Below are 21,154 nucleotides of genomic sequence, written 5' to 3'. Positions count from 1 at the left end.
AGCACAAACCTAGACAGAGGTAGAAGATCACAGTGCAGGCTCACAGGCAAGGATGCAGTCACCAAGTGATTGGAGAGGTTGCTGGTTTGTAAACTTACTGCATTCTAATACTGTCTTCTTTAACCCCTTGACCGCAGCGCAAATTCCGCCGTGGTGCTGGGGAATTAATGAGTGGCCTTGTTTCGGACGACCCCCAGCCATCCTCCGCGCACGCCCACTGTGACGTCGGGCAGCCGAGGCCCGTCCAACGCACTCAACGGGTTAAAGAGATGTGTTTTAACTCTCTCCAGGATCTGATGGATATGGCTGTTGTTCCTGAAGCTTAGATGGAAAAGTCCTGAAACCTTGATACACCCAGCTAGTAACCCACGCACATGCAGTCACATAGAAATTAGAGAAACATCAGTCTTTCATGCACAGCAAACCTTACTAAGCACTCAAGCCGACAGAGCGAAACAAATCAGGGACATCCTACTCAGAGCCACTGTCCATAACTATGAGTAAAAGCTGGTCTCATATTATAAGGTAGTCCGCGACAGCTGCAGCTCAAGTCCATCTGAAACAGAAGCTTACAGTGGGTGAGACTCCACTGTTGAGGCTCATTCTTAGCAGCCGAGCAAACAAAAGGCAGTCGAAGAACAAAAACAAGCAGAGGTTTTACCAGTCAGAAACACTCTCACAGAGGGGCAGGTGTCATGGTATGTATTAGATTAGTAGAAGAGTGGCTTGGACCTGTAAATTAAGCAACAGAGCTCAAGGCTGATGTCTGGTTTATTGGTGGGTTATATTGGGGACACAATCTACTCAATTAAACACAAAACAAAACTTTAAAATAAATACATAAGAATAGAAGAAATAGCTCATTTGTCTCGCTCTCTCTGATTTATGCAGTCATTATTACATGCCTCTAATACTGTTAATCTTCCCTCATTCCTCCCAGCCCTCTCGTCAAGTAACCTATAGGGGGAAAAGGGACAAAGAAAAGAGGGACGAAATATGGCTAGAACTTCAGGGAATGTCTTTGAAGTATTATCAAGACAATTGACTACCCCTGGCGACACCCAGAGTGGGATTCACCCCAGCATCAAGAATGGATACAACATACTACTGCAATGTTCTTTATCTGGGTGTGTCGCAGTCCCATCTGAACAGGCTTCAGGCGGTCCTGAGCGCTGCAGCTCGGGCACCGCTCATGCTTCAGACCGCTACGAGTCTGCCACGAGTCCGCTATGAGACCGCTACACTGGCAGCCGGTGAGGTAAATAGTCCCCTTCCAAAGGCCCTGTTATTGCTACAAGGCTCTTTCCCATCAAGCCCCTCATTATCTTCAGTCAATGGTGAAATCTTATGTTCCATCTAGGAACCTATGATGAGCTGAAGCAAAAGGGGCCATCATTCCAAAATTCAAAAAGGCCAGAATAGGAGGCTCCTTCAGCCTTCTTGCACCCAAAACATGGAACTCTGCCTGTGGAAATTCGGCAAGCCCAACCCGAAATATTTTTCTGGAAAAAAACTAAAAACCTGGCTCTTTGGATCAGACAGAGTTTATTCCCTTGGGCTGGGGAATGTTCTCTTCACCTGAGTCAGTATCCTAGAGCTGGGACACTTCGTAAGGAGTAGCTATGCGCTCTATAAATCGCATTATTATTATACAAAGTCCAACATGTCTCTAAAGTTTGTGCTTAAATACTTACAATCGGTCAGAGAGTAGGCTGCTCCAAGAATTACAAATATCAGCTGCAGCAGAGCGTTACCCCAAGGGATCACTGTAAAGAACAAGGAAAGAAGAAATGTATATTCAAATGGTTCATATCTCAGTAAGTACACCGCATGATACAAAAACGACAAAACACCAATATATATATTGAACATTCTTCACTCTACATTTCTCTGGTTACACACTTGAACACCAAACTCCCAATCCTGAGACTAATGGTAACCCAGAGAGACTCAGGGTGACAAAACAAAACTTAGCATACTGAGGTGATCTGTATATTCAAGGTACTTAGATGTGGAGTCTAGAATTACAACCCTCCACTTACCTTCACTATATTGTGGTAGACTATATGACACTAGAGCACGTCCTATCGTTTAGGTTACATCCAAGAACTAAAAGACATCCTAAAAATAGGAATAAAAATTATCTTCAATAGAATATAAATGCTTGGATAGCAGTAGGCCAAATGGGAATGGATTTATTTGAAGCAAGCAGGACGATTGTTCAATAATTGAGAAGGCCCAATTAGGGCAAATCCAGGCGATACGGAGCAAGAACATCAGACTCCGAGTGGCCCTGGATAAGGAGCTAAACCTGGATTCCACTGGTTGCGTCATTCCCTGTTCTTTGAGCCTCATTGTGAAGAGGGTATGGTGCACCATATCAAAAGCGGAGGGAGAGGCAACACGATTACTGTTGCAGAAGAACCTTCTTCCAGATGGCTCTCATTTTCTGCAGAATGCTATGGATGTTTCATGATCTGGTTGGTCGCCCAAAGGCCAAGACAAGCCGTTTTTCTACCAAGACTCGCAAGGGTAAGGTCTTGCCTTGGCAATAATGGATTACACTGTTGGAAAGAGCATGAGAGCGTACTGGAGCAAAGAGTGAAGAAAGGAACCCCGGCAGGTGTTACTAGCAGACCCTAAAAGTTACTTATGCTGGTCTTTTGGTAGGAGGCCGAGCACACGACTCCCCGTCAGAAGCGAGAGGTGATTAGATACAAAGATCTGTAATGTGTTACATGATATGTGTTAAAAGAGTTATGCAATGTATATTTCTTAAGAGCACTACCATCGATGAAGTATCATGGCACAGACCAACAAACCCCAATAAAAACAGATGTGGCACCTTGTACGCTATCCCAACACCCGGTTTTTCTTTCCTTCCTTACAGGTTTTTTCCTGAAACAAGGACAAAACACACCCTTTTACAATAGACCACAATTTTTGTGATCTTTAAATTGCACGTGGACTGGGCGCACCTTAGCGTGTGTGTACCACCCCGTGTAATACTCACGGTCCCGACGAAAAACATAGAATCTTTTTAAATGGTTGAAACATGTAGACCTATTTTATTTTATAATTTTTTCACATAGCACACTTCGCTATTTTTAATACATTACACTTCTTAAAGCACCAAAGCCTTCCTAAATAGGCACAGGTGCCACATCTGTTTTTATTGGGGTTCAGACGCTCAAGAATAAAGTCTTGAAGTGAGTAGTACTGGCCCCTTTTAATATACCCTTTCACTGTAGTTTTAAGCACATATAAACATACAATATCCCGCTCCACTGTAGTCAGGTGTCGTAGCACACCCTATGGGCATTCGGCCTATGGGGTGGGACCCCAATGATGAAGCATGTCACCAACCAGGTTGGTGAGTGAGGGGTCTTCTCAAAGGACAAGCTTTGTCCGGTAAACGGGTTGGGGCCTTTTAGGGCTAACCTAGATCTCATGTAGGATATGGCTAATTGGTATCTTCCTCTCATATAGGGGGACTTCTTCTTTGTTGTTATTGTTAATTTCGGGGACCAGGAGTTCCGACCTCACATAGTTTATGTAAACATCCCTGACTCTCCCTCTTGTTCAATACATAACCTTAAGACTAACCTACCTATTGACCTCCAGGAACTAGCCTCTCTTCTGCATAGCTGACTAATGGCTCGAATATTATCCTACGCCTTCTCTCACTCTTCTTGGCCTATTCCTGTTCAATTAAACAAAGATGGTTAGTGTTTATATTATTCTTAGCCTAGAACCACTAATGTATATTTATTAAGGTACTTACTATTGTTCTATTGACTGGAATCGTTTTATATATATATACTAGGATTTGCTTTTCATAGATACGTTCTTTCCGTCGCTCTCTAACTATGTTGTGTCTCTCTTCTTTAATTAGGTCTGGCGTTATCACAAGTGACCTTCAGGTAAGTTCAAAAGTTTAGAAATTCCCATCACATTACATTGATGTCCTTTCTGTTGCTCTCTGTAACTAACCAATATCTCTCTTCTTTTGTTAGGACTGGCGCTATCACTCGTGTATGTATGTATGTATTTATTGCTTATTGAGCGCGGCTGTCACCCAAAGGGTATCCTGGCGCTGAGACCTATCCATACATCTGTTACATAAGCTACATTACTCTGGGGAACAAGTAAGTTTTAAGGTCCTTTTTAAAAGTGTCCTTCAGGTAAGTTCTATTCTTTAGATAAATTCATATTTACATTGCCTCTAGTCAAATATAATGTCTTAGTAAATTTCACGTATCTCAATTCTTCTTCGTTTTCTTTCTCAGGTGCTCAGAACAAGACTACAGTTATCGGCTCTCTCTTCAGCAACGGCTGAGTCGGAGTGGAGTTCTCACCTTTCTCCTCAGCTTCGATGCTTTCTACATGGAACTCACGTCTGTTGCGGCGAACCGCCTGGGGAATATGGAATTGGCAACATTTTCCAAAAATATTATCTTAGGCACGTCAGGATTCTGCTCACAAGATTAACGCTACCGCTCTGGCCAAATTCCTCGCTGAAGTGCGTAGCTCGTTGACAGAGTGCGCCTCATCTGAGCTGCGGTGGCGAAGAGGCAAAACACTAGACTGCTAACACCGGCCATCTTAGAGTGCCGCGAACGAGTTAATGCAGGCCAGGAAGCTCCTTTTAGCTTTCTGCTTCTTTTTCCTGACTCGTAGTGCGCTATTGTGGACAATCGGGGATGAGGGTTCTGACAGGGTCCTCCTTTCCCCCCTCCAGAGGGATGCCATCAGGGGGCGCACTGACAGTGCCCTACCTTTTAGATGGCTCACTCTCATTGCGCTTCCTGAGGCTTCTTTGCTTGTAGCGATGCCAGCCTATTTCACTCAAGGTAGACCCTCCCTATGCACCCCTGAGTATGGGGGGGATAAGCAGTGAAGGAAAAGTGTGTCATATAGTGCAGAACGTTGTTTCACTCAGAGATATATCCTCGATATTGTAACTATGAACAATGGGATTATAGAGAAAAATTATTTCCCGGGTCGCCACCCGGCCCGCCCCTCCCCTCCAGTTATATAGCCAGAAGTGCTTCGTACAAAGCAAAACGCTGATTCGCTTAAAAGCTAGTGTGAAAGTGTAACGACAGAAGAGAGGCGGGTGCAAGATTTAGCCCCCCCAACCAAAGAAAAAGTGGTCCCAGGTATTTTACACTGTTAAATGTTGAAATATTAAGTATTGTGTTGTGCTGCTGATTACCCCTCTCCAGCATCCATTGCCACAGTTAGACTAAGGACCCCTTACAGCACCCTTATCACATTTCAGGATTTCTGCGTACAGTTGTCCGTTATCAGTTTTTGGGTAAAGGTAATAATGGGCGGGGCTCGGTGGTTCAGAATCTAAGTTGAACTCTGGCTTCCTTGATGTAGTCAAGTAGATTGGTTTCAATGAGGACCTCCTGATGACAGAGTGTGGGACAACAGAAAGGAGCTGAAACCAAGATTCACACTTTACATTGCATCACCTGGTAGTGATATGGTGGGGCAGGATCATGGGGAGAGTGAGTGACTGGAAATCTGGCTCTTGCATGCACAAACCCAAGGCGAAATAGCTTAAATGATAGTCCTGTATGGTATTGTGAGGTAAACTAACACTTCTGTGGATCTCGAGAGATGTGTGGACCCAAGCATTACTATTCCATCCTTAACTCATCTCCACTTTTTAATGATTTATTTGCCCCCATTATATCAGATCTATGTACAAGGTACAAAAAAATTGTGATATTAGGAGATTTTAACTTGCATTGGGATAGCCCCCAATGGGACTTACCAACACGCCAACTGGACACTACCATGTCCGCTTTGAGTTTTAGCCAACTTGTGGAAGTACCCACACACATCAAGGGTCATACTCTTGACTTAGTATGGTCCACAGACCCAAATGTCCTTCTCAAGGATGTGGTTCCTTGTATCTGGACTGACCATTACCTGGTGACCTGTGAGGTAAACATTAAAGACCATTTAAAGCACCTACCCCGAGGTACTAGAAGGACCCGCAAATGGGTCGAGGTCGATTTAAAAACCCTGACCTCGGTGCTTCCGAAAATGGCTTGTTTGACGAATTCAGATAGAAGCCTGGATGTAGAATACGCGGCCCTAACCCAGAGCCTGAACATAGCTATTGATCACATAGCGCCGGAAAAAACTCAGCCAATTAAAGGACCTGGTAAAGAGGCTCCATGGTTTACTCCATCACTAAGGGAACAAAAAAGAAAGCTCCGAGCTCGGGAGAGAATCTGGAGGAAAACTAAGCAGGACACAGCAAGGAACCAATATAAAGACTCACTACATCTGTATAAAAAAACGTATTTCACAAGCCAAGGCGGAGTACTATGAGTCTCGCCTACAGAAGGCCAGGAATACCCAGAAGGAGACGTTCCAAATCCTGTCGGAGCTGAGTAAAAAACAGGAGAATTCTGAGTCTCCCATAAACTGTAACACCTTCCAGGGGTATTTTTTAGAAAAGGTAAAGACCATCATCCTGGATATTAAGAATAGTATGGTGAACTGTGATACTATACATTCTGAGGTCCATAATCCTGCTCACTGCTCTATAGTACAGTTCCCTGAGTTGGATGAGCTGAGCCTAGAGCAGCTAATGGGGAAAACTAAATCTGGTTCCCCAGCGGGCCCATGTCCCCCGAGTATCTTCCGTGTGGCACGCCCGCTATTGGAAGCTCGGATCATCTCTCTCCTTAATAGGTCCCTAGAAACAGGGTACTTACCTGGTGACCTCAAGGAGGCGTGAGTTAGACCCTTGCTGAAGAAGCCAGGCGCAGATCCGGCTGTCCTGAAGAACTATAGGCCGATTTCCCAGTTGCCTTTCCTTGCAAAGGTCCTAGAGCAACACGTGCTGAAGTCCCTGTCACTGTACCTCGAATCCCAGGGCTTACTGCATGAGCGACAGGCAGGGTTTCGAGCACACCATAGCACCGAGCTAGTAATGCTCTCGGTGTTAGACGAACTGAGAGGCATGGCTGACGGCAAAAAACCGAGCGCCCTGATTTTATTAGACCTGTCAGCGGCGTTCGATACCGTCAGCCATGACCTTCTCCTGGGAAGACTGGAGGCCTTTGGGATCAAAGGCTTGGCCCTCAAGTGGCTGCAATCCTTCCTTTCAGGAAGGACACAGAGGATACAACTGGGGGATTCGATATCTGAGGTGGGGTTCTTAGAGTGCGGGGTACCACAGGGCTCCGCATTGTCCCCACTTCTGTTCAATCTTTACCTGCAGCCTTTGATTGCATCCCTGGCCGAGTTGGGCTGCAGAGTCTACAACTATGCTGACGATACTCAGCTAGTGCTGAGTATCGATAACACAGGGACAGCACAAACCCAAGCTCAAAACATCTTGAGGTACACCGTAGGGTGGATGACGAAAAACCTACTTAAGATCAACCCGGATAAGACCGAGGTATTGGTAATTCCATCTACCACCTCACCGTGGAGTGATCTGTATTGGCCTGCAGAGCTTGGATTAGCCCGAAAGCCTAGTGCCAACGTAAAGAGCCTGGGGATTAAATTAGATTGTGACCTGTCAATGTGCAGTCAAATTTCCGCTGTTGTTGGAACCTGCACGAACATCATCAGACAATTGAGAAAGCTAGCTCCCTTCCTTTCTCATTCTATGATGCGCTCAATTGTAGCAGCAACTGTCATTTCACGGATCGATTATGGGAATGCCCTGTATCTTGGCCTCCCAAAAATATTGACAAACAGACTCCAGGTCGTAATGAATGACGCCGCATGGCTAACCTTCGGATTGCCCAGACGAACAAAGGCCTCCCCTCTTCTCCAAAACCTTCATTGGCTCCCTGTTAAAGAGAGGGTTGAGTTTAAGAGCCTCTGTATAGCGCACAAGGTGATCTACGGCCATGCGCCGGCCTACATCAAAGCTCGCCTGGAAGTGTACAACCCGAAGAGAACACTCAGATCATCGGACTCTCAGTTATTGGTCTGCCCCCGTTACAAATTAGTGACTAAGGGAGGGAGAGCCTTCTCTGTTCTGGCCCCCCAATTATGGAACAAGCTGCCTGAGGGGCTACGCAGGGAGGTGAATCTCCTATGGTTCAGGAAATCACTGAAAACCCTGCTGTTTGGAAGAGCCTTGATCTCAATGTAGTCCTGTAGCTGCGTCTCTCTGAGGAGTGAGCCAAGTTATTGTAATGACATCGATTTCCAAGCGCTTAGAGACCTGCAGGTGATTGGGCGCGCTATAAATCTAAACTAACAATAACAATAATGGGGCTTACATTTTGTTATACGCTGTGATGTTGATGTTTTAACCCATTTACCGCGGTGAACATTCTGCTGCGGTGTGGGAGGGGCTGCGTTGGCCAACGGTCGTGCGCAGCACCAGGAAGCACAGAACGGGTTAATGTCATGTAAAAATAAAAAAGAAAGGTCTTACATTTTTTTTTTTAAATTGCATCACCTGCATGCCCTTTACTTTCCCGGTTCGGCCCATGCCCGGTTAAAACCGCCCAATGGTAAATCTAGCAGACGCATGTACACGCTATCTCTGCACGTCCATCTATTGACGGCCTCCGATAGATATGGTTGTGGCTTCCCTACCAAAAAGAGTTGAAAATGAGTCTAGTGCCAGTAATTATATATGCTTTCCATAAAGCATTCTTAAAGATTCCTAAAGACCCGCACTGCTGGAGTCAATTCCCCAACTGCATGGAGCGAGCAGACGAAAGGGATCCATTGTGCCCATGACTTTGTAAGGAATGTGGTTAACGAGTTGTGTTGAAACTTTAAAACATATATATATTTCTGCATTCACAGCCACATTATCAGTCTCTATGGGGTTTCCTGTCTCACTCGGGGGCCAGCGCTAACGGGAAAGTGTCGCAGTTTGTATTGGGCATTTCCTTTTCACCACCACATCGGGTCACGCGGTCTTCAGCTTGAGCCCACTTTCCACGTTCTGCTAACCAGGCTATCAACGATGGCGCCAGGCTTGACTTCTTATCCTCCATATCTAGAAGGATAAGACATCTCTTAGAAAATCAGGAAACCATGCCCCTGTGGCTAAATTATTACTTGGAAATCTTACAAGCCATCCATGTTACTGCAAGGATTGGAGCTCTAAAGGTACAAGCTGCTTGTAATACAGGCCCAATTTAAATCAGCAATTTGATTTTTGCGGATCTTTCCTAGTTCAGTCCAAAGTGGTCACTCAATGAGATAGAATACAAGTTTAAGCGAATATATTGATTTCCATTATAGCTCAAAACAGTACATGGCGTCACTTCTAGTTACCTGAAATCTTTGGCATATGGAGAAAGGTGATTTGCTCTGGACAACACAACCTAGTGAAGTGGAGAAGTCTTTTGGATGCAATGTCTAAAGTTTTACTACTAGTCCCCATATTCTTCTTTTTCCGAGGCGAAATTGGCAGTTATCAAAATAGAATTGATAATACAACTCTAATTCAACAGACACATGATGTTAGAGTTATAGCATCCCATTGTACGTACAAGCATTTTGATATTTCTGAAGATCCCAGTAATTGAATCCCAGCCACAGCGAACCCAACACCTAATGTACTATGGCATGTATTGTTCTCAGAAGTGCATGCATGTGCTTTAAGTAAGAACAAATCATAATTTTCAGGCAAGGTAGACAAAAATGAAATGCAAAAAATACAACATATACAAAGTAAGAAGTGAATCGTGCAGAATTGTGTCTCTTACATACTCACCACTGCAAACATATCTCAGTTTCTTATGTCGTCTCACTAGAAGATGAAACAAAATAGAACAATTATAAGTTACTGAAGTGCTTGCATGTGCAATGGCTCATAAGTATTTCACCTACTCCTTAGTGTGAGTAATGTAAAGCCTCACCAGGATGAAGTATACCTTTACAGCACAGCTCATAACAAATAATAACAGTGCTTCAACCTCTTTTCCAAAACCAAGTGAAATACATCATGAAAAAATAAAAGAAGCTTGAGCTGCAGAACACGGAGGACCATGGTAGCTATGTCTGTCCGCTGCCCCAGACCCAGTTAAAGTGAAGATGCATGTATGAGCAGCTGTGGTCCTCCGAGCGCCCCAACACGCTGTCAGCCTCGGCAGAGCATAAAGACTGCATTTGTCTATGCTCCCTAACCTCCTGCTGACCATTTTAGATTGTGGAGGCTCGAAGATGGTCCAGTCGTCCACGCTCCCTAACCTCCTGCTGACCATGGTAGATTGTGGAGGCTCGAAGATGGTCCAGTCGTCCACGCTCCCTAACCTCCTGCTGTCCATGGTAGATTGTGGAGGCTCGAAGATGGTCCAGTCGTCCACGCTCCCTAACCTCCTGCTGACCATGGTAGATTGTGGAGGCTCGTAGATGGTCCAGTCGTCCACGCTCCCTAACCTCCTGCTGACCATGGTAGATTGTGGAGGCTCGAAGATGGTCCAGTCGTCAACGCTCCCTAACCTCCTGCTGACCATGGTAGATTGTGGAGGCTCGTAGATGGTCCAGTCGTCCACGCTCCCTAACCTCCTGCTGACCATGGTAGATTGTGGAGGCTCGTAGATGGTCCAGTCGTCCACGCTCCCTAACCTCCTGCTGACCATTTTAGATTGTGGAGGCTCGAAGATGGTCCAGTCGTCAACGCTCCCTAACCTCCTACTGACCATGGTAGATTGTGGAGGCTCAAAGATGGTCCAGTCGTCCACGCTCCCTAACCTCCTGCTGACCATGGTAGATTGTGGAGGCTCGTAGATGGTCCAGTCGTCCACGCTCCCTAACCTCCTACTGACCATGGTAGATTGTGGAGGCTCGAAGATGGTCCAGTCGTCCACGCTCCCTAACCTCTTGCTGACCATGGTAGATTGTGGAGGCTCGTAGATGGTCCAGTCGTCCACGCTCCCTAACCTCCTGCTGACCATGGTAGATTGTGGAGGCTCGTAGATGGTCCAGTCGTCCACGCTCCCTAACCTCCTGCTGACCATGGTAGATTGTGGAGGCTCGAAGATGGTCCAGTCGTCCACGCTCCCTAACCTCTTGCTGACCATGGTAGATTGTGGAGGCTCGTAGATGGTCCAGTCGTCCACGCTCCCTAACCTCCGGCTGACCATGGTAGATTGTGGAGGCTCGTAGATGGCCCGGTCCTCCACGCTAACTAACATGCTTCTGGCCAAAGTAGATCGTGGAGGCTGGCAGTTGGCCAAGTGGCATGGAACAAGTTCATATTTATTAGAAGTGCCTCTGGAAATCAAGGCAGTCAGAACTCCTGCACCCAGTTATCTCAATGCCAATGGGTGCAGTAATTTCTAGGTCTGGTAATACTGCATCATTATTATTTTTCCCTTAGGAAATGGGGTATAACCTCAAAGAAAAAGTTACTTACCTTCAATAAAAATACCTATGGTGGATAATCTACTTTCATATTCCAGACACCCACTAGGCACTCCGACATCTGTTCTGACCTCAACATTTCTATGGAATCCAACAAAAAAACGTTCATCCAACCATTTTTTTTTCAGAGGTTTTCCTTTTACACATAGGCTTTCATTCCTGGTTTATTCCCATCCCCAAAATACTTATAAACTGCTAAAGCCGGGTTTAATTTCAAATCTCTCTACCCTAGATCAGTTTCTTCAATCTTCTATCTGGCACAATGTACATATCAAAATTAATAATAAGCCCATCTTTTGGAAATCTTGGCGGAAGAAAGGTTTGTTATGGGTTCATCAATTAATACTTAATCCTTCCCACATTGATTTCCCACAGGCCCAATTGTTGTTTAATTTTCCTAATTCATATAAATTCAAATAATAACCATTAAGCTTAGCAATCTCCGAAGCCCATTCTTGCTATGCACTACTTTCTCCTCAATATCAAATCCTTCCCCTTTACATGCTTTGATACCATCATCTCCTTCTGCCTCTAATATGTGTTCTCAGCTTATTTCCTTACCTGAACCCAGACAAAAGACACCACTGGAGTTACTCTGGGAAGCAGACTTACAAACATATTTTTCAATTTCTTTATAGAATAAAATATGGCTAAAAATCTGCAAAACCTTGTGCTGCTAACGCTACTCAAACATTGTCTTTTCATCTGTAATCGATTAGCGATTACACCGAATGCTCTGCATAAATGTAATACTAGCATTTCATCAACTCATTGGTCACGTCACCTCTTCAACTCCACTTTAAAACATATGCTCTTTGCGTGCTCACACACATACCAATTCGTGCTTCAAGTCTGGTCATAAATTAATCTTATTTTTTATACGCATCTCTTTTTCTGTATCACATCTCTTTTTAGGTAGCCTTGCAGACATCTGGAATAATTGTGATTTTAATGTAAATATTTTAGATATATTAACTGCTGTTATGTTTCAACAAATCACTAAGAATTGCAAAAAATGCTATAAATATCTCCTATCAAGCATGGTGGTATGGCATTTGTTACAATCGTAGATTGGATAGAAACTATGTCACCCCAATTTCCCTAGCAGTATGGAACTTCTTTGGTCACCGGTAACAACATTTTTGGATTCCTCCGACTCACTGGTTAGTTTGCATCATCCACTTACTGAAGAGATTTTGTTTCACAACATCCTTAGCCTTTTCACTTTTATTTCAATAGGTACATTATTTCATTGTAATCATATGTTTTCAATCACTTATTTGTGCTTTAATTCTACATTTTTGCGCTACCTTTATTTGATTATTATTATGAGTGGGAGAGGTATGGCACCGTGGCCAGGGCAACTGACGCTGGAATCTGGGGATCACGGATCGATCCCGGAGCCGGCGGCAGATTAGCCCAGCACCATGTGACTCTGGGCAAAAGCTTGCTTAATCTTCCTAACGGCCCCCAGCACCTAGAGACCCTTCCGGGTGATTGTTCGTGATTTACAAATGTGGATTATTATTATTATCCTGATAAATATTTATTCTGTATTTTTCCCCCTTTTGTTCTTTCTATATATTTCATAGACCGATATATAATTTTGTGGGATATTTTTAGTATATTTAACTATAAAACTGTTCTATTGTACTGTAAAAATGTTTTTTTGGTATATTTTTAAATCTTTTAAAAACATTTTTTTTTAAACGATCATCGCTGGTCCAGTAGTTTCAGGAAAATGAGAGACCAAAAAATGAGGGATAAGTAGAACGCACATAAAGTTCAGAATTATAATGACAATTTATTTATTACAGCCTTGTGTTTTTCTTTCTTCGTGGAAAACTGCTGATTTCTAATTTTTGTGTTGAAGTCACAAATTGAGTGGGTGGATTAAAAAATGGAGGAAGAGAGGATGGCAAGGGAGTGGATATGGTAGGTTAGAAGAGATGCAGGGTGGAAGTGGAACAAGGCTCGAGTGAACAGGGCGTGAGAATGAACAGGGCGAAGAGATAACGGACAATGGGCTGAGTGTTTGGGGGTGAGTGACGATACGCTGAGAGTGTGGATGGGGGACAGATTCTATGTAGGACCGTAGATGTGCTGGCACAAGAGAGTTGATCAGTGGGGCCACGGAGAGGCACCATGAAGGTCTAAGAGCAAGTTGGGATTGGTCAATATCATACAGGGCCCAGAATTCCTCTGAGCAGACTTCATAGCAATTTTATGAAAGGTTATACAAACTTGTCGTAGTTTTTTGTAGTACGTACATTGATCTTGCTATTGTCCATGCTCTTATTCTTTAATCTACACTCATCTGAAAATCATGGCTTCCAAAACATTTAGAAGCCGTACAGTTTTTAATCTGAAAACCAAAATCTCCTGTGGCCCGTGGTCAGCCTGGCTTGCTGCAAGGTCCCTCGGAATATGGGAACATAATAAACAAACACCTAAAATAAAAATCCTACCTTTCTTCTTGAAGAAGGGCATTCTTTTTTTTATGATGAACACCACAATTTCGACAGGCAGACTTAGGGCCAACACAGTGCCAACAGGAGTCAAATCAATGCTCTTCCAGTCTGTAAAAGAAAGTACAGAGTTAAACAAAGGCGGATCTTGTTAAACTAGGTTAACCAGTACACAATACATAACTTAGAAGCACAGGGTTTGGCTCATATACAGTGTAACCATCCCCCACTAACAACTATAGTGTGGCCGTCACCAGGGAAGCTGCATGTAACTCAAAGTCGAGGCAGCTTTGGGACCAGAGGACAAGCCGAGGACTGAGTAGGTCATAGACCTGTAGTCGGGCACGCGCACTAACCACAGAGGTTAAGCGGATGGTGGCAACGGCCAACATGCCAGCATCCTCACATACAATGTGGTGGTTTTTGGAAAACCGCCCGTCCACCACATGAGGTAGCAGAGGTCTAAAATGTCAACAGAAGAAAACAAAAAGTAAAGCAAGTGCTGTCGGAAACACTCCCTACAGCTGGTTGAGTGCTACCAAGGCAGGCGGCAGAAAACTGAGCTCTGGTCTGAAACCGTGAGAAAGAGCTCAGACATGGCGTGCAGATCAAGAGCTGGTATCCCCTTTACTAAGATAGTGGGTGTACATTAAGGGAATTTTATGGGGCACCCAGGTGGGGCCAAGATAAAACTGGCGGGCCACCTACAACATGCAATCATCTTATGTTATGCTATGTTACGTGAATTTAATTTATAATGTGCGCAAATCACCCTGTGATGAGTATTGCACGCATGTGTGTAATATGATATTACTTCCTGCGAGGTCATCAGCAGCTGAACGTTTGGATGTTGTTGCTTCCACCACACCCCTGGCATTTTGGTGAATTGACATCAATGGGCAAAAGTCTAGCAGCCAGCGCCAGACCTCATGGCTTTACCAATGCTTGTTGAGGGTATGCACCCATTTCGTTTTGAACATTGCAACAAGAGATCATACCCTTATTACATACTGTCTTGTAACGTGCAGTACACATCTGTGCCTGAAACACGCCATATTGTGTAATAAAAGATACCAATGCCCGAATGCATCCCGGTCTCAAGTATACAGCAGCGCCGACCAATCACAGCAGGCTTCATGGGCCAAAGGTCAGAATTCTAAGTATAAGAAAAATACATTTATTGAAAAATAGATAAGTGTGAACTTACCTCGCCGAAATTCTGGCATCAAAAAACACAAACTACTGACGAAAACGATAATCCAATGGCAGAGTTTCAGAGCAATTTTCACTACAAAGAAGGAAACACATTATATCAAAATGGGCACTTGCTAGAAACAAAACAACAACCGCTTTTAGATCAACTTGAGTTTTTGTTTAATTTTTCCTTTTCTATTTCTTTGTACTTCATAAGTCTCCACACAACACGATTCGGGCAGGTTGTTTGAGGATGACGTAAGTGACCGGTGCACATTTCACTTTATATTACTATCATATTTAAGAAACTTTCCAATGTGGAGATCCAAACAGAGTACAACGCAAGGTGCACACAATAACTGACTATTGTATTTTGCGACAATTTCTAAGTCAAAATGTGTCAAACAAATAAAAATAAAAAAATCATATAAAACAGAACAGTTGAACTTAAGAAGTAAATCACCATGATTTGAATAAATAGACAATAGTAAATTTAAAAGAGTAACATTGGCTAAATACCTTTACAAACAATCTCCCGACATAACATTTCTCTAAGATTGACCAAACATTTTTTGCCTAATAGACTATGCCGCTTAAAGGAATTTCGATACAATCGTAGAATCGCTTTGCACATCCTAAGGGCTTGTATTCGATTTGTCGGGCCCCGTACCGGCATAAGGGAACAATCCACCTGCTTCTGAGTTTAGCAAAGTTTGGGCAGAAAAACAAATGTTCCTCTGTTTTGTCCAGGGGAATAGGAGAAAGAAAAGCATCGCGCATGCGCGGGCTTAACAGAATTGCAAGTTGCAGTAAAGCAGCAATTGTAAGGGTCACATATCTAAAGCGCAAAAACAATGAACGGGCACGCACCAGACAAATATAATTTAAAAATCCCCCTGCCTTATGCACAGAATTATGCAATAAAAAGTGTCTTGTAAGGCTGCCTGTGCAAATGGAAAATTGAAATTCTTCACAGTCTGGTGGGCAGAAAATCTGGATTTTAATAAAGGTTTCACCTATGTGATTAATAAGGTCTTTTTTTTATTTTTAGCTTGGTGAGCAGTGGTGCAATATAATGTAAAGGATATAATAAAAGTGTTGACTTGTTTATTGAGAATGGCACTATATTGCGCAGTAACAGGCGGTAAGGCACTGGTGTACGTACATGACACTGAGAAAAACACAGTATCCCTCACCATGGACTTACCACCTCTACTTAGGAATGCAGTTAAATATGATCTTACTTGATGCACCAGCAAACTAATCCCACAAGAGGAAGCCTGGTACGTCCACTTAGAGTGGAGCATGTATCATCAGATCTGGTACAAATATTGGCACCGTGCTATACCTCATGAGGATTGCAACCATGGTAACCGGCCAATGGACATCACTGGAGGACCCACAGCACAAGGAGAAGGAACAGGAAAGCAGTCTGGGGACTGAGAGCAGAGGGGAGCATAGGCACTAGGAGAAGACAGCTGCACATTCGAAGAGCCTCACACACTGGCACAACAAGCACAAGCAAGACCAGGAGCATGTGGAGAAATAAAGAGCAGCGGCGTGGAAAAGACCCACGAGGAGCATTGTGCAGACGAGGAGCAGCGCCGAGAAGCACTGCGATGATGTTCATGAGCATTGAGAGTAGACAGAGGCAGCATGACCAGGAGAATTGGCATCACAAGAAAGGTTTGCAGCAGGTGGAAGGGAAGCCTTCCACATAATCCATAACAGGCAACGATTAAAGGGTAGGACATCGGAAGGAAAAAACAACAAGGAAGCGCAGAAGCCAGGGAAAAGTGGGAAACTGAAAGTTGCATAGAAAATGGCGCTGGGAAGACCACAATGGAAACGGAATGGTACAGACTAAAGAACTTAAAAGTTTAAAATGTGTGGCCTGCCCATGGTAGTAGAAAAATACAACAAAAGTCTAAAGATCTGGGTTCAATCCATCACCGTTGTGGCAGGGTATGCTCAGACGTGAGTCCCTTGCTCACTTTGCCACTGGATTCAAGCAAGCCGGGCCGAAGACGGCTGGAATGCCAGAAACCGGTCCTAGGAAGCTTGTTTCCGGTCCAGGGAAGACATGGCTTGACAGTTCGGGCTGGACTGTTCCCATGAGGCACAGGGTCAGACTGATTTGCATATAGCCATGTCTGAACTGGGGTGGCAGAGTGGGCTAAAGAACGGTGATGGACTAAACCCAGATCTTTTGACTGGGTGAGAGTGTTTCATTGGTTCAGATGCTCCATCCATCACCACCCCCTTTAGTACCAGAATCTAGAAGAGAGCAGCGTTTGGCATGGTGTCACATCCCATCCCCATCCAAGGATTTGCTATCTGCAGGATTTGCTTATTCTTAAAGGATTAAACACAAGCCGTTATCCTGTCATCCTACTCCTCGGAAGGCTGCAAATGTATCTGTAGACTGTCTCAGGGCTCGTCGCTCAGCCCCACCCTCTTCCAAAGGATACATGATCCCTCTGGCCAGTGTCATCTGTGCACACATCAACATCCTCTCCTATGCAGACAACAAGCTACTCATACGCTCCCTCTCAGACACTGTTAGAAACACAGTAAACACTTTCACCTCCCACATGACCAAAGTCGATAAACGGATGAAAGCCAACTGTCTCAAGCTCAACACGGACAAGACAGAAGTAGTGATCTTCGGTAAAAACTCCTCACCATGTGTCTCCAAGTGGCGATTTTCCTTTTTTTGAACAATGTGCTTCAAATGTTAAAAATGAAGATATCTAGCAACTCGTAATGGTGGACACATATTTTGCCCATGGAACATTGCGAGTTGAATTTTAAAGATAAGCTGAGCATGTGCCGAGAATCTCTACGAAAATCGATGTATCTGCACGTTGACGATCACTGCTGGGGAGATGCGCACATGGAGGACACATCTTGCTCTACAATTAGACATGACAGTGTACGTAGGCAGTCGATGCCAATGTTAGTTTACACATGTACACCAAATCCTGTGCCGAAGATGCAGAACTCGCTATGACTGTGATGGAAATACCCGGCTTTATGTTCACGGTAACAAAGCAACGTTACTTTTGCAATAAGTGTTATTTGTACCAATGCTTGTGTTGTATGTATCAGAAAAGATAAAACGCAATAAAGATATTAAAAAATAAAACACAGACAGGAGCACTGCAAGATTCCCTAACACACAAAGAACAGGGAGTTGCTTGCCAACTGCAGCATAAACCCTGCCTTAAACAGAGACCAGGTACAGGAGAGGTAGCAAGGGTGGTGTGAACTTTCCTTACACACAAAACTTACAGCCTGAACAACAGCAATACAAGCTTAACTCACAGACAGAATAGGTGTAGCACGTACAACAGAAAGCCAAGCTGGTGGAAACCTCCTGACTATAACTGGGTTTGCAAGCAATCGCGGGTGACTGAGGTGTGCTTAGAGGCCCTTCTGTCCCCAGCAGTTTGCACTGGAGAGTGGGGTCTAAATAGAGCTCACGTGCCCCATTCAAATGTTTGTTTCTGATTTCCTCCATTGGTGCAACGTTCCTCCTCTGACCCTCCTTTTGGGAACATGGCAGCTGAAAAGTCTAAAGAGAAAAGTAATGCCAAATCAAATAATACTACAGAGGAGGACAGAAAACCCCTCAAAATATGATACAATGTGTGTTTGGAGGGATGAAACCGCTGCGATTATTGGTAGGATACAGAAAACCGTAACACCTCTGCCTGCCTGGTCTACGGAAGTATCTTTATTCATTATTCACGCAGAGAAGGTCAAAGTACAGGCAGGACCAGAGGTCCTGCTGCAAACTCACCAGCGGCGCTGTAAGTCGCTCCCTGCGTCCTCGAGGTGGTCTCGGAATTGATTGTGTTTCGCTGCAACTCCATGGGATCCCCAGATACTGCCTTATCCTTCCCCAAGATCTGCCATAGAGCTGGAAAAGAAAGTTGGGACCTTATTCACAATGTCGCCATGCACACTCAGTTCACGGAACACTGCTGCAGATTAATTAATACCTGCACATCATAAAGTACAGAAAAAACTCACTAATTTGTAAATCAACAACTTCAACAGGATCACAAGTTGGTAGAAAACAATTTACTTACCTGTAACAAAATGTTAGCAGATTGCAGCTATGCTGTTATACACAGAAGCCTGCAACCCCTGCATAAAAGCCAATCGCTACCTTCCTCATTACAGGCACTTGGAAAATCTCTTGTCTCCTGTAAAAAAGAAATGATCTAGTTGCTCAACAGTAATAAGTTAGTTGCAACTTCATAGTGTCTGCTGTGAGGGCTAGCAGTTAAGTTGGAAAGCAGAATTTCGACTGCAGTTTAAACAATGAAAACAAGAACTCGCTTTTCCTCCTTTTGTTCTCTTTTTTGCTTTAAATGAACTCTGATCAGCAGAAAGCAAATATTTATGCTAACAAGTGTATTTTCTGCCAGTTCTGAGACAGGACAGGAAAATAGACCCAGGAATAAACGAGCAGTGTACTAACTGCCCATGTGACCCTACTGGTTTCATCCATTTGCCTTGGGGTGTCCACCTCTCAGGACCTACTGGAAGAAAGTATTCCACCTCATTGAAGAGATAGTCAAAGCCATTATAGAAAGCACTTCCACACTCGCATTACTGAGATACACAAAAAACCTTCCACGACCGACTAGAAGGCTGAAAAGAGTTCTTGAACGCCTAGCCAGGAAATGTCTGGCCCTCTGTTGGATGCAATGCCGACCACCAACGGCTATGGACTGACTGACAGATGCGGCTATCCCATGAACAGGCAGAACACTACGCTGCATTGCAACTGCTCCAGTCCCACCCGCACGATCGCTGGGATCCACTGAGGGCGGAGCTTCAGTCGAGACCTTCTAACGTGGCTATACCATAGATGGCCCCACCATCATAGAGCCTCTCAGCCGGCACTTTTATTTATTTACTTATTATTGCAATTTGTAAAGCGCAACGTATGCCCGTGGGCGTCTTGACCTGCTCGGTTGAGCATGACTGACATATGAATAATGCTTGGCCCTACTCACTAGCTACTTGCCCTTTACTGTCTTGCCAACATGTCATTATGTTAACACTGTACATTTGAGAATTCTCACTCTTCCATTTTCCTGCATGATGATTTTGCTCTTTACATTCAAATGCCTTCATATGCTTTTTATCTCTGACGTATGAAAAGAATGAAAAATTAAATTAAAAAAACTCTGTACCCATACTGATATACAGATCAATTTGCAGCCTACAAGATAGAGTAGGTATTGTGAACTAACTTAAACCCAGTAGATATTTCTGACGTCATTCCATTTTGCCACATCGCATTGTCGTGCAGTGCATCTCAAGCTTTCCGTAACATGCCCATATTTACTTCTGAGGCAAGTTCAACTGACCAAATGACAGGACCTGAGGAGCCACATTCCTGCTCTGGGGTGCCCTCCATGCATGGTTAACAACTAGGGAATCTGTTTGTGTCTAATATTGTGCTACAGTCAATTCCATCAGAGGGGATTCCATGGCCTTCGCGCTGGTGCAACCGCAACAAGCGTGGCTTCAGAGATCTCATGAATTTGTTGCCACTAGAACCTGGAATGGGACGGGCGGAAAACGGTATGCGAAGCTCCCCGCCAACACACGAACAATTAATATCTCTTTTAATGCCAATGCGGATAGGTGTCCACTAAAAATAGGTATTTCGCTTTTTCTCTTGTTGTGGCTAAATCTAGGGAAATTGTTCCCCACTGTGTGGAAATGTCTCCAGCAGTTTATTTGCATGGCACCCAGATATTTCTGCTTAGGTTCTGCCACTACATTGTGCTATCCTGGAAGTTAATATGCTGTTAGGTATAGGTTACCCAATACATACCCAATACATTACAAATCCAAATGACCTGCGACAATTTGAGTGTGACTGGAGATTTCAGTGAGCTCTTCCACCACAGTTCATCCACAGAGCTAGATGCAAGTTGTTCAGCTCTGTCAAACTGTTGTAATGCAATCCTTCTCTCTAGGTCGGTTGCACTATTCTAATAAGTTTACAATATGCCCCCCACCATACCCAATGTGGAATGCACCCATCACAAGGGCCACCATTTGGACTTGATTTGCAAAGATTT

General features: G+C 44.1%; 1 protein-coding gene across 1 annotated transcript in view; it reads right to left on the bottom strand.

Moving 5' to 3' along the window:
• LOC147666700 (uncharacterized) overlaps window positions 1–21,154 on the bottom strand; it is a 173,230-nt gene that overhangs the window by 34,976 nt on the left and 117,100 nt on the right. Inside the window, exons 5-9 of the mRNA XM_086948956.1 lie at window positions 18,847–18,966; window positions 15,055–15,135; window positions 13,848–13,958; window positions 9,728–9,763; window positions 1,695–1,766 (exon numbers count right to left, since the gene is read on the bottom strand). Coding sequence (XP_086805082.1) covers window positions 1,695–1,766; window positions 9,728–9,763; window positions 13,848–13,958; window positions 15,055–15,135; window positions 18,847–18,966 — 420 coding nt within the window. The remainder of the gene's footprint in view (window positions 1–1,694; window positions 1,767–9,727; window positions 9,764–13,847; window positions 13,959–15,054; window positions 15,136–18,846; window positions 18,967–21,154) is intronic.

Source organism: Lissotriton vulgaris, unplaced genomic scaffold (genome assembly GCF_964263255.1).
Source record: "Lissotriton vulgaris unplaced genomic scaffold, aLisVul1.2 SCAFFOLD_784, whole genome shotgun sequence".
Lineage (NCBI taxonomy): Eukaryota > Metazoa > Chordata > Amphibia > Caudata > Salamandridae > Lissotriton > Lissotriton vulgaris.
The sequence above is the reverse complement of the archived record's forward strand: the minus strand, read 5'-3'. Positions and strand labels throughout refer to the sequence as shown.